The 13,512-nt window shown below is 52.1% G+C and overlaps 1 protein-coding gene across 5 annotated transcripts in view; it reads right to left on the bottom strand.

Moving 5' to 3' along the window:
• Positions 1-309: 309 nt before the first annotated feature.
• The window catches only part of LOC114487239 (uncharacterized), a 34,969-nt gene continuing 21,766 nt past the window's right edge, over positions 310-13,512 (bottom strand). For all 5 annotated transcript variants that reach the window (XR_003682176.1, XR_003682178.1, XR_003682179.2 and 2 more), the window contains one exon: positions 310-657. Coding sequence is in view for 2 of the 5 variants with exons in the window: in XM_055088719.1 (XP_054944694.1) it covers positions 520-657 (138 nt within the window). In the remaining 3 variants the exon portion in view is untranslated. The remainder of the gene's footprint in view (positions 658-13,512) is intronic.

Raw genomic sequence — 13,512 nt, 5'->3', positions numbered from 1 at the left:
CTGTCTCTATTCCTTTCTGGAAAGAAACCTGGCTTCCTAAAGCCATTAGAAGAAGGGGGACCTGCCCGGGTTAGTTCATCCAAAACATGCATCCATCTCCGGATCCCCCCAGGCCAGCTTTGCTTCTGGGCACCCCATCACCCTTGAGTATCCAGTGGGTAGGGGACAGGTGGCTTCCTGGGACCGGAGCTGGCTCCCCTGCCCCTCCCATCAGACGGGCCCGAGAGGAGGAGACGCCCCCAGCCAGATAGTATCCCGACCTTCACCCCTCCTCAGATTAGTAGCACATCCATCACTGTTTTTGTTAAGGCAAGAAACACATTTATTGAGAGCACAACGGGGTGCGCCAAGCCCCCGGGAGGGCACTTTCCGACCGCGTCACATGCTCCTCACAACAGCCCTGTGAGGTAGGTGTCCGATCCCATTTCACAGACGCGGACAGCGAGGCTCGGCGCTCCCCCAAGTCTCAGGGTTCATGAGGGGTGGGGAGGGGTCCAGCCCGCGTGTCTGACACTCAAATCAGTGAAGTCCATCGGTCAGAGGGCGGGGAGGCGGGGAGGACGCGCCCCTCCACGCAGGGGAGTGGCCCGGGTCCAGAGTCTTTGGGTCCGGCCTGTCCCATGGGAACGCGTGCAGGTATCCCCGTGGCTGTGGAGGCTGAGAGAGACACAGGTGCTGATGAAGGCCACCCGCTCCTGGGCTCACCGGAGGACAAGAGTTCTCATGCACACAGGCACGTTGGAGACAAGGAGCAGAGAGGGTTAGGAGACGGGTCGCTCGGGGGCCTGGACCACATGGGGAGAGGGCCCTGGCCCCCAGCAGCCATGGGGGCGAGGTGAGCACCCAGCCACTAGCCCCTTCCCTCTACCTGCTGCCCCTCAACTCTGGCGTCCCACACCTGGTCTCCTCCTCCTGCAGAGATTTCCAGAAGCATCACACCCTCCTGCACCAGGAACCTCTGATGGTCCTCACCTCACTAACCCAAATCTAGAACGCTCGGCCTTGCTAAAAACCACCCCAGCTCTCCTGTCCAACCCGTTGCCAATTAAACTTGGGCCTTTTCTAAACTATCAGCTTCCTCCTCTTTCTAAAAAATTCTCCCTGATCCTCTGCCCACTTGGACCTCAGTCCCCTCCCCTCTGAACCTGCTACATCTCTGTATTGGAAAGCAAACCCTTCCTTCCCTCGCCGTCCCCACAAAGCTGGCCGGGTGCTCCCCTGACGCCCTCCACTCGGCCCTGCAGCCCCCCTTTGGCAGTTCCAGAAAGCCCAGGGCTTCCGTGACCAGGGCCCACAGGCTGCAGGGTGCTGTGGCCAGCCCCGACTGGGAGGCCGGGTAACGAAGCATTTATTTTCACATGAACAGTCTCATTGAATCCGACAGTAACCACGCCAGATAGATGTGACTATTTCCAGATTACAGGTGAGCAAACTCATCCAGGCCACACACCCATAAAGGTGCTTAGGTGGCTTCGAGCCCCAGACCTTGATCTCAGAGCCAGTATATATGCAGTGCAGCAAGGCACTAGGCCAGCAACCCCGGAGCGGACACTGTCATTATGTACCCATTCTACAGGGGTGAAAACCAAGGCTCGGGGTGGTCCAAGTAACCCTCCCAAGGCCACTAAGCTGGCAAATGGTGATGCCAGAACCAGAACTCAAATGGGTAAGTGCCCCGCCCCTCAGCTTGAGGGGCTGGGGAGGAGGGCGAGAGGAGAAGAAAGGAATCAAGGTCTGGGGTCCGATCTCCCCCTCATTTGCTGGCTGACCAGGGCTGCATCCCAGACTGGGCATGTGCCTTACAGGTTAATGCTGATTGTCACCAATGGCGAGGACAAAGACTTTTCAGGTAAAAGACCTCCCCTCCCCAAGGGCGAGGGCTCCTGAGGCCCCGAGAGGGCGTGGGCGGGGCCAGGACACCTCTCCCACTTGGGAATTGCCAAACGCCACGTCATCAAAATCACTTGGACCACCTACTGTATAACACAGGGAACTATGGTCAATATCCTGTGACAAACCATAATGGAAAAGAATATGAAAAAGAATATGTATAAGTGAGTCACTTTGCTGTACAGAAGAAATTAACACAATATTGTAAATCGACTATCCTTAATAATAAAAAAGAAATCACTTGGACCACTACACATAGGAGTACATTTTAGCCCAAATAAAGTTTTATTCTAGATATAAATATTTCCAACAATGTTCAGAAGACAGCTATTTCCATCAGGAGGGTCTGTCCGGCGGCCGCCCTCTGGGCTGCATCCCCTGGGGTGAGCCCCCAGCGCAGACAAAGACCCTCAGGATTTGCCTTGAAGAGTCTTTGCCAAGAAAACACACCTTTTTCTCTTACAGAAACGCATGCAGATTCAACGTGTACATCAGCCGACAGTCAATTCAGCTTTTCACATCCACTAAAACCCTGCCTTATCAGTCAGCCAGTACCCGTTAGGCACCTACTAGTGTAGACAGCAGGGCTGTTAGGGTCAGAGAAGCATAGGTCTCAGAGTCAGGGAGGGGGTCTAAGAGCTGCTTAGGCACGATCTCACTGAGCTTCAACTTTCTACCTGCCCTCCAGAGGCAGGGACCCAGGCCTGCCCCCCCACTCAAGAGGACGAGGCCCTGAAAACACCAGGCACCTGAGAAAGTCCCTCCCCCTAGGTCACACAGGACCGAGGTCCATCAGGGAACAGACACCTACACACAGACCCACAGTCTACCGGGAGGAGGACCCCACCAACCTGTCCCTACAGTGGGGCCCGCCCCTCGGGAGCTTCAGACAAGTTCTCAAGGACATGGGGTGGCCATGGTGCAGACACAGCCCACTGAAGCTGTGAAAGGCAGAGGCCAAACCAGGAGGGCGGTGAGCCTTCCACAGAGGGAGGGGCCGGGAGGGAGGGACTCAACAAGATCCCCAGCTCAAGCCCACCTGGAATGGAATCTGGGATGTTCTAGCAGAACACTGATGTCCCACACACGTGAGACAAGGGCCAGGAAAGGAATTCCGTGGTCACGTGGAGACCCCTGATCCAAAATGACCGCTGCAGGGGTGTCTCCAGAGCAGGGCAGTAACTCATTCGGCCAAGTTTCCAGGTCCCACTGAGCTCTGGAGAGCGTGACCTCCACGGGAGCACTGCCAGGCACGTGGTGGGGACAGAGACACACTGGGGCACATCTGGGCTGGCAGAGGCTGGCCACGGTTACCGGGAGGGCTTGTTTGGCCAAGTGGAAAGAGCGCCCCACGGCTTTTCATGGAAGACTGTTCAGTCCTGGCTCTGACGCTCCGCGGTCCCCGATTCTCAACTTGCTCATCTGTAAAATGGGCCCACACGCCAATCAAGCAGGGAGCCTGTGGGCGTGGAACAGCCCCAAGTTTGGTTCCAGGCCCATGGAGGGGGCGGAAGACTCATTTATTTACCTTACAGTCAGGGAAAGAAGGAAGCGGGTGGAGGAAATTAGGAGCATGGGCCTTTCCCTTAAAAGGCAGAAGAAGGTGTTTTAGTCCCTAAAGATGCTACCCAGAAACCCTGCTCGGGCTCTCTCGAAACTGTCCCCCTGCCTTCCTCCCTAAGAAACACCCCGGGGCACCCACAGACGTCTGCAGAAGCCCCTCCCCAGACCAGGCAGCGACAGGTAGGGCAAACCCAAAGCAGTCTCCCTGCACGCGACAAGCAGCAGCCCAGGGAAGGGAGGCTCCGAGGAAGGGAAAAAGCCATCACTCATTAACCAAACCAATATTTACCCTGGGCCCACATCGCTCGCTAAACGCTTGCAGACGGCTGGGTCTCTGCCTCACACACCCCGCTGACTGCTGGAAATCCAATCTTAGCATAAGGTCAAGGCTGACTTTTTATTCACTTGGAACTAGGAAAGGCTTCCCTGTCCCCTTCCAGACAGCCCCCACCGCGCGACCATTCTCAGTGACAGCCAGCATTTCATTAGCAGCCCTGGGCCCTCACAACAACCCTGTGAGGTAAGCTTTCTGGTGACCCACGGCTTCGAGAAAAGGAGACCGAGGGTCAGAGAGGAAGGAGGAGTGACTTGCCCGACACCACACAGTTAGTGAAGCGCCCCCCGGATTCTCATTTCTAACACAAAACACTGACTCGTTAATCGGACAGCGAAAGTTCCATCAAGTGACACCCAAAGCAAGAGTCCTGGTTTTCGAACAACACACATCATACAAAAGTCCGTAAGATACAACAACTGTTAACAGGTTAATTAGGAACAAAATACAATCTCTTAGTAAAGGTTATAAACAACCGTCGTTTGCATTGGGTTACAATTTTGTTATTTGACCATCTGCCTATCCATCCTTTCAACAGAAATGGAAGGTGACCCCTACCACTGGCCTGGTACTGTGTTAGGCGCCCAGGCTGCTGACATTTGAGCCCAAATGTTGTGAATGGGGAGAGGGGACATTAGTGGGGAGAGGTATAGTGTCTTTGACAGCTGGTGCCTAATATTTTGGGGGGGGAGGACACCGCTGGGAGGGGTCTCTCATGGAGGATAAGTGCCGCCCACAGGCCAGACACAGCGGTAGGCAAGACACAGATGGGGCCTTCCAACCGATTCCGATTCCGGAGACAGGTGTGAACGCGTACCCCAGGGGGTCCGGGGCATTGCCCAAAGGGGTCGTCATTACCCAGCATGAAGGTTCCTGCCAAAATTACAACTATCTAACCTTCGAACGCCATACAAATTTCGCGTTCGTTCCCACAATACCCACTGCGTGTTTGACAAAAAGATATCCCACTAACCTGCCCAAATCAGGCTGCCCCTCCTGGCCTGTCATCCCACCCCCAGCCCACCCCTGGGGGCACGCGCACACCCTTTCAGAATCACAGTTCAAAATCCTAGTTACATCAAGCCTCACAACAGCCCTGCGAGGTGGGTGTGCCATGGTCTCCCCGGGAGACAGACTCAAGCTGTCACCATCCGTTTAAACCGCACGTTTGTCCAGCTCCAGGGTCCTGGCTTTGTCCACCACCCCCACTGTCCAAGGCAATAAATCAAATACAGAATTCTCAGTGGAGCCCCTAGATCTACGCCTTGTCCCAGGCAGGTAGCAGTGAGCTAAGCTGGAGGTGGGGGGGCGGTGGTGGATGCCGCCTGGCCTGGGACCTGCATGGATGCTGGGGGCTGCATGCAGGGTTCGCCAAGCGCTGTGTGCCTCGGATGCCCTGTTGTGCCAGTAGATTGTTCTGTGCAGACCCCGCGTGGGGCACGATCCTTGCATCCAAGCCAGCAATCATCCTCCCCAATTTTCTCTAAATAGAGCCCAGAATTAGCAAATCTCAAAGGGACAGGAACGACTCTAAGTTCCCCTTTGTGCAAGACCAGGGTGCTCTAATGACTTGAAAGCTCACGGCCAGCATCAGCCTCTCGTTTCAGACCCCCCAGCTCTCATTCTGGCCTCTTGAGGCTACGGGCTATGATTTCTGAGCACCAAGGAACACAGTTTGCTGATTTCTAGTCGACTTAGTTTGGGGAGGAACAAAGTTGGAGAGGGCTATCAAACTTTCAGCAGAACTCGGGTCTAGGGGTGGGAGCTAAATCAAGGGTCCCGCCTTGTTACTGACACACAAACATGGCCCCTGGCAAACATGCTCATCTTTTCCTTCCAAAGGGCATGGCTGGAACGTGTCCTGTGAGCCAGCTCTAGTATAGCACCGGCGGATCTTTTCAAATGTTTGTGGCCTGAGTGAACGAATGAAGGGATGAAAGAATGGAGGGATGAGAGTTACAACCACTGCCATCTGGTGCGAGGAAGCTGAAAGGCTGAGGGCAAAGCTCATGGCAGGGACCATGCACCAGGCAGGGTGGCCTGGGGGTGGGGGGGGACATCTCCGCTCACGGGCGGGGGAGGGGGGCCGCTCTCGGACCCTGGCCCTGGTTCCCTCACGGTGTGTGATGCATGGGAAAGCACCATGGGGAAGGAAGCCGTGTGGGTGACGGTGGCGGATGACATCCAGCTGGGACGTGCTCAGAGCAGTGACCCCGGAGGAAGAAGCCACAGATAAGGGCGTTCACTTCATAACCACAGCCCATGGCACTACACAGCCTGCCCAAGAGGAAAAGGTTTGCTTTCAGGAAAGGGAAAGGCCAAAGCACCAGGTCAAGAGACGTAGGCCAAATGCATGGATGGATGGATGCATCAAAATAATGTTGGGAAACATCGCTGGCCTCCCAAGCTTCGATGCTGGGGCAAACACGTGGGCGAGAAATTCCGATGCAGGCAAACAGCGCTCGGTGCTATAGTAGAGGGTCAGTGGGAAGATGCGGCCCTTGGCTGGGAGCAGAGGGTGTTCTGGAAAGCGGGGGCAAGCCCTCCTTGGGTCACGTGCCCTCCCCGAATGGCCACGGTGACCTTTGAGCCCCGGCTAGCCTCGGGGTGGACCATGAGGGGAAGCCCGAGGAGAACATGGGATCCATTCTACTCCTTGGCTCACGAAATTGAACTGTCCCATTTCTGAAGGAGCCTCCACTATCAGACCTGATCCGACATGTCCCCTTAATCAATTAAACCCCAAAGACCAACACGCAGGCCTAGGGGACGTTTGCTCACAGGACCCCGGGAACGTAAACGGCAGCTGATCGCCTCAGCTGATTGCGCTGAGAGGTGGCAAATGGAGGTGCAGGGGCCTGTCCTCCTCAAGGTGAAATGGGGGAGGGGGGGCGGGTGGGAAGTCCACCACTGAACTCTCCAAGACGGTAGCACGGTTGTCTGGACCCTGGAGGGTCAAAGAGATATTCCTGCCCCACAAGAGTTGTAGAGGGTGAGGTTAGAGTTTATAAGTCACTAATGCACAAGCCCACCAGGGGGATGCGGCCTTCGATACTGCTGGGCTGACAAAGGGAAAATGCCCATTTCCCAGGAAGAAGCAAAATCCTAAAGTCAAATGAAGGGTCATCTAGGCCAACCCCACTCCCACTAGTTGAATCTCCTTAAAGCCACCCTCATCTGCCTGGCCTGCCCCTCGAATGCCTCCAGTGAGGAAGGGCTCACTGCGTCCCGAGGACACTCATTCCATCCTTGACAGTCTCATCACAAAGCCATGACCCGGTGGACTTGGACAAACAGTTCACAGAAGATAAAATGCAATTTTTTAACAGACACACGTGCAAATGTTCAACCGTCATTAGTAATCAAAGCAATGCAAGTTAAAATGACAGAACAACACTTTTTAACAGAGATAAACTAGCAATATCGTAACAAAATGCTAATACATCGCTGGACGTTACAAAATGCTGCAAGCCTTGTGCTACTAGTCAGTATTCGTACAAAAATTCCTGGCCTTTCATTCAAGAAACTCAACCCTAAGAAGTTCATTTGTTCATGCATCAATCCTTTTATTCGCCCATCTTCCCTCCTCTCCTCTTAACAGTCAACCAACCACTCACTCCCTCACATCTCCATCCATCCTTCCATCCTCTCCTCCTCAGCCAACCAACCACTCCCTCATATCTTCTCATCTAACATTTAGCAGCTACAACATTTCAGGCGTCAGAGATACAAAGATCAATTCAACAAGCTTCTTGCCCTTAAGGGGCTCACAGCCTAGCAGGAGAAACCGACATACCATGAAACAGCGATCATTTCTAGGTGTGGGAAAATAATTCGTAAGAATGGAAAAAAAAAAAAAAAAAGTGGGTGTGCTAAGCCATTAGCTGTGGCATAATTTGTAACATTAAAAAAAGAGATGAATTATGCATAGCAATAGTAACAATAGCAGGTTGATGTGGTGAATGATTGACATAGCTGCTCAATGAGACACGAGGCAGCCAGTGACGTGATGAAGTCTATGGAAGAAAGAAAAATGTTGACGACGGAATATTAAGTGGAAAAGGCAAGATGTAAAAAAAATAAAAGAAGTGTGTGTGGTGAAGGATGGCAATTAGGTTTAAAAAATGAACGCTCACTTAAAAAAATTAGATGTCCATTAAAAAAGTGTGCTCATAAACAGGAATTTGAAGGCAAGAAATAAAGATGGGTGACATGTCGAATGATGGGTGATCTCCTGCTCTAGGTCATGTGCTATCCACACCATTTACATTAGGATCACAGGGGAGCCCTTGGCCCACCTGCCCCAGAGGCCCAGCCTCCGTCCTCCGCCCTCTGGAAGGCCAGCCCCGAGGCCAAGCTTCCTGAGGAGGGAGTTGGGAGTTGCACAGAAATCCAAGGAGACTTGTAGCTCCTGCTGTCACCAGGGGAAGGATTTGTGCAAGGGGTGCATGCAAAGGTCAAAGTCAACAGACAAAATTTGTCTTTTTTTTAAAAAGTGAGAAGAAGAAACATACACTTGAGAGAAGCCCTGATCAGAGAGGAGTGCTGAGATCCCATCTTGGACCTCATGAATCGGGCATGGACAGAACCAGATGGGGGCCCATGTGGAAATTCCACCCCACCCCCCCCACCGGCTTCTACAGCCCTCGAGCCCTGTCCTGAAATTCAGCATCTCAGAACTGGAGACCCTTAGAATGCTGGATCCCAAACTCTTAAGAGCTCTGACCCGATGACCCTCAGGCCCTCAACATTCCTAAACAGACAGAACTCATCCAATCCCAACCCACCCTCCCCCTGGGGCATTCTCCCACCAGCCCATTTCCATCCACGTGACCCCTCGACAGCCCCTCGGACCTGGGGAGAAGGCTCCCCGAGAGCTTTGCTCCTGTCCCTCCCTATTTCCTCTGTGCACGTGGCCGTGGCCCCCCACTTCTCCCCAATACTTTCTAAGTCTTCCTGACCCTCAGCTGACATTTAAAACCACACAAGGGTTCTTCAAAAAGACCCTCCCAGGCTCTTCCTGCCCCAAGCCCCTCCCAGCCCCACTCTGGTCCACACGATGACACCTGGGCTGTTTGGGGGGCTCTCTGGAGACCCTCTCTGAGCAGGTGTCTTCAGGGTTAATAAGTGTGCAGAGCCCCGAAGCCCCAGCGCCACCTCAGGCCCACGAGGCCCTGCTCACGTGGCCCAGACACGTGGCACTGGGGGCAGGGAAGAGGGGCTCCTGACCCGTGATTCCGTGTCCTCCATCTTCTAGATGCCGTCTGCATCCATTCAGGGCCCGCCTTCAAAGCATGGAGGCTGCCCCCGGTCCCCCTCCCTCCCTCCCTCCCCACATCCTGTCCGCAAACCCTGCGCCTCCAGCTCGCTGCCCTCACAGCGTACCTGCATCATCACTGGCCTGGACTCGAGCTACGCCCCGCCCCAAGCCTGTGGCCGGCCACTCCCTGTCCCCACCTAGGGTCCAAAGTTGCTCCGAGCGGGGTGCAACCCCCCTGCCACGAACCATTCCCTCACCTCCCACCCACCAGGTAAAACACTAGCCCCAGCCACACCCGACGCCCCTGCGCTCCCCGCTCCCCCAGCCACGGGTCCTGGGGCCAGCCACGCTGGCTTCGGCTGCTCAGGGCACTTGTTAGGAATCCAGTTTTTTTTTAATGTCCCAGATAGGAATGGGCCAGCCACGCTGGCTTCGGCTGCTCAGGGCACTTGTTAGGAATCCAGTTTTTTTTTTAATATCCCAGATTGGAATCGAGAAGTCCGGAGGGACTCTGGTCCTCATTTTTAGAGACAGACACAGGCACACAACACACAAGTGCACAAATCCTGTCCGGTACAGAGAAAGGAGACTGAACAGAACCAGGGCGTCCCAGGGGTCGGAAGCGCCAGTACAAACAGCCCCCAACCCCGTCTGGGGAACGGGGGGCGGGGGAAGGCAGGTCAGGAGGGGAGAGGACAAGTTCAACAACACACAGTGCAAACGCGCTTTCCGCCGAAATACAAAGAGTACATCGGAAAACAGTCGAGAAGACAGCAAGGCCTTGAAACGGGCTCTGGGGATGCCAGGGCGAGGGGGCCGGGATCCTGGGACCACTTCTGCAAACCCCGGGCTGAGAGGCACCTGCCCCGGGACCCCCTGACTTGAGAAGGGAAGGCAGCCCACCCCGTAGAAGACCGGGCTGGAGGGCTCCCGGGCACATTTCGGAAAGTTGCGGGAACACGATTTGTGGTGATCTGGCCCCTACTGGCCCCTTCCCAAGCCACCTGCGCAGGCCCTGGATGTGAGTGGCGCCCCTCCCAGGACAGCGCAGCAGGCGGGGCCCACCCAGCCCCCCGGGCCTCCTGCTCCCTGACCCTCTGCTGCCCCCTGGCGGGAGAAGCCTCCCTCGCAGGCGACCCACGCCCAGTTCCCACAACCTTCGGCAGGGCCCGGGGCCTGAGCCCTTCCGCCGCTCCAGGGCTCCAGACAGGGCACTGCCAACGCGCAGGACAGCATTTGCCCCACGACCCATCCAAGCGGGGAGCTGAGGCCATTCCGAGTTTACAGATGGGGAAACTGAATGAGAGCAATGAAGTGAAATGGCCCCCACAGCCAGGGTGTGACAGTGGCGCCCCGAGGCAAGGGTCCTCCTGAGCCAGCTCCTCCCGCCAAGACAGTGCAGGTAACAAGCACACAACATGCCAAGAGCCACGCCTCCCTGGTACCCACTCCCTCCAGCTGGCGGGAGCCCAGGGACCCCGAACTGGAAGAGTCCTCCCTCTCCTCTCTGCCTACGACTCCTTCCTCCCGTTTTCCTTCTCTCCCTCTCTCCCTCACTTCCTTCCAGTCATTCATCCATTTCCTCCAGTCACTCAATCGTTCATTCACTTAGATCTGACGCCTTTATTTACCGACTTCAATAGAATGACTTTCGATTAATCATAGCCCCTTGTTCATGAAGCTCTCCCTTCTCCTATTTATTCGTTTATACATTATTTTTATTCTTTATTCCTTCCTTTTGTATTTCTCCCTTTCTCTCACTCTTCCTTCCGTTCCTTCATTCTTACAAACTCAGGTGCACGGAAGGATGAACCAGGCTCCCGCGTGCGACATCCTCCTGTCCCTGGTCCAGGCAGCACCACCTCTCATTCATTCATTCATTCATTCATTCCTTTACGCACTCATGCATTTGCCCTTCCTTTCCTTCTTATTTTGGGTATTCTTTTACTTGTCAGTCTCCTGGGAAATCATTGTATTAGTCAAAACTCCATGTGCAAAATAACCATCGTTGGCCCATGTGTTTATTTGCCTTTGCTATCTTTCTTCCCTGCCTTTAGTCACCTTTTACACTTTGCTATTTATTCTTTTATTTATGGACCTCAATTGCATATATTTTATTACATAAAGATGATAAAAGGCTGGAAGATGCAGCCTTGTCTTTGGGTCGGGTATTTCCTCTGTTTTTCATTTATTCTTGGAAAGGTGTGATGTATTTATCTATTTAAGGAGTACCTATGTAAACTAATTATAGTCCCTGTTCAGACAACCTCTCTTAACTAACCATTTATCACCTTGGTTGTGGGTTTATCATCCTTCCCTTCTCCTTTTTTCACTTCTTTATTTGTTTAATCTCTCCATCCTCCCTTGCCCTAGAAAAGGGGATTGGGCGACCTCATCCATCATTAGGATTGATGACGGCCTCATCCCTAATCCTAACACATCCTTCTCTCAGACACACCCACATCTTCGTTAGCTTTTTATTTGTCCCTCCCTCACCCCGCCTTTCTCTTTCACTTAGTTTCACTTTGCCTCCCCTCACCTCTTTGACTCCCTGATGTTTTCTTTTTTTCTTGCATCTTTTCACTCTTAGGAACCTCAGGTGTCCGGAGTGAGATGAGTGACAATCCCATGGGCGACGCGCTGCTGGCCATTCCAGGCATTTCCATTTCTAATTCAGTTGTTCATGGGTCCATTCATTCTTTCTGTCACTCTTTTATTTCAATATTTATTCTTTTATTTATGGACCTCAGGTGCACAGAATTGGATTAACCATAATCTGTGGTTCCCGGAGCCTTCTCAGCACCAGTCCATGTGGGGCTCGCTTTTGTTTGTTAATTCCTCATACTGGTGATTTGGTTGAGGATTTATTTAACTATCTCAAGAGCCCAGTTTTGAGTCAGTCATAATTCCTGGCTCGCGGTGCCTTCTCGTTTTTTTGTTCTAACATGGCCCTCTCTCTCGTAGATTTACGTACGTATTGATTTATTCCTTCAATATGTTTTTATTGCTAATATCCATCCTGTCATAATTGTCTACAGCCCTCCTTCACCGCTCTCTTTTTTGCATTCTTTTATTCTCGTGAGCCTCGGGTGCAGACGTGAATTCATCAAAATCATCTTTCTCGTTCATTTGTTCACACAGCCATCCCTCTACTTATTCTTTCTTTATGATGAACCTCAGCTCTTACTAGTTATTGTAGTTAATGAATAATATTTGTTTATTATATGTAAGTACTTATCCAGGAAGTGTCTCTTCTTCCATGGGTCTATTTTCTTTTCTTTTCCTACATCTTTCTTTCTCCCAGTCCCTCCTATAATTTTTCAAACTTTTTCTCACATTCTCATGGAATGTGTTAATTTATTCCTTCAGGCATTTATTTATGCGATGGTTTTTATTATTTATCAACTTTGGGGCCAGAGATCTGAATTAATGTGGATGGTCTGTGCTAAACCAGTCCCTTCTCACAGACTTCACTGTATGACTTACTTATTTATTACCTTCCTTACTCCTTTTTTAAATTGTTTTATTTTTTTCCCCAATCTCAATTGTTTTTTTTTACCAGTCTTTCAGCCTTTTTTTTTTTTACTGCCTTTCCTTCTCTTGGAGATCAGGCACCAGGGACTGGATGAATCCTAACACCCCTGCAAGACCGGCCTCCTTGGTCACTGCAAATCTTTTTTCTCATTCACCCTTTCATTCATGCATTCATGCATCCATTCAGGTTTTCTTTCTTTTTGATAATTGTTTTTACACTTCTAGCTGGCAGGGGCACCTAACTGGATACATGATAATCTACAGGCAGTGGGCCCTCCCCTCCCTGGCCTCCCTGAGGTCCTCCCTTATGCATTTCAGCTTTGAACTGCCTCCTGGTTGGGTGGGTGGCAGCCCATCTCAGAAGCCCAGTTGTGAATTCATCACTGTGCTTGGTTCAGGCCCCCCTCTCATTCTTATTCCTAGAACTGCTCTCTCCTATATATGTATTTATCTATCTGTCTGTTAATATATTACCTTTCTCCTTTTTTCCTTTTTCATTTCTAATTTGATCTCTGATTTGTCATTTGTCTCTCATTTTCACTGTTTCTCTCTTTCACTCTCTCAACTCTTTCTTTCTTGCATTCTTTCATTCTTCAGAGCTCAGGTGCCATGAACTGATGAATCCTAACGTTACCTGCAAATGGCGTCCTGGGGCCCTGCAGCTCCATGTCTCATTCATTCATTCATTCCTTCTTTCCTTCATTCATACCATTCTTCCTTCCTGCTTATTAGGTATATACTCCTCTACTCATGGAATGAGTGCCCAGATTTTGATCCACTGTGATCTACAGTTTGGGCTGGTCCCTTATTATCACTCCTAGCCTAACCCTCTTCCAAGAATATACCCATTTATCACCTCTTAACTCTTTCTTTCTCTCTTTTGTTGCAGCTTTCCCAATCTCCTCCTTTCTCACTTTTTCTCATCTGTCTT

The sequence above is a fragment of the Physeter macrocephalus genome, chromosome 11 (assembly GCF_002837175.3).
Source record: "Physeter macrocephalus isolate SW-GA chromosome 11, ASM283717v5, whole genome shotgun sequence".
NCBI classification, from domain to species: domain Eukaryota; kingdom Metazoa; phylum Chordata; class Mammalia; order Artiodactyla; family Physeteridae; genus Physeter; species Physeter macrocephalus.
This window is presented reverse-complemented; position numbering and strand designations above follow the sequence as displayed.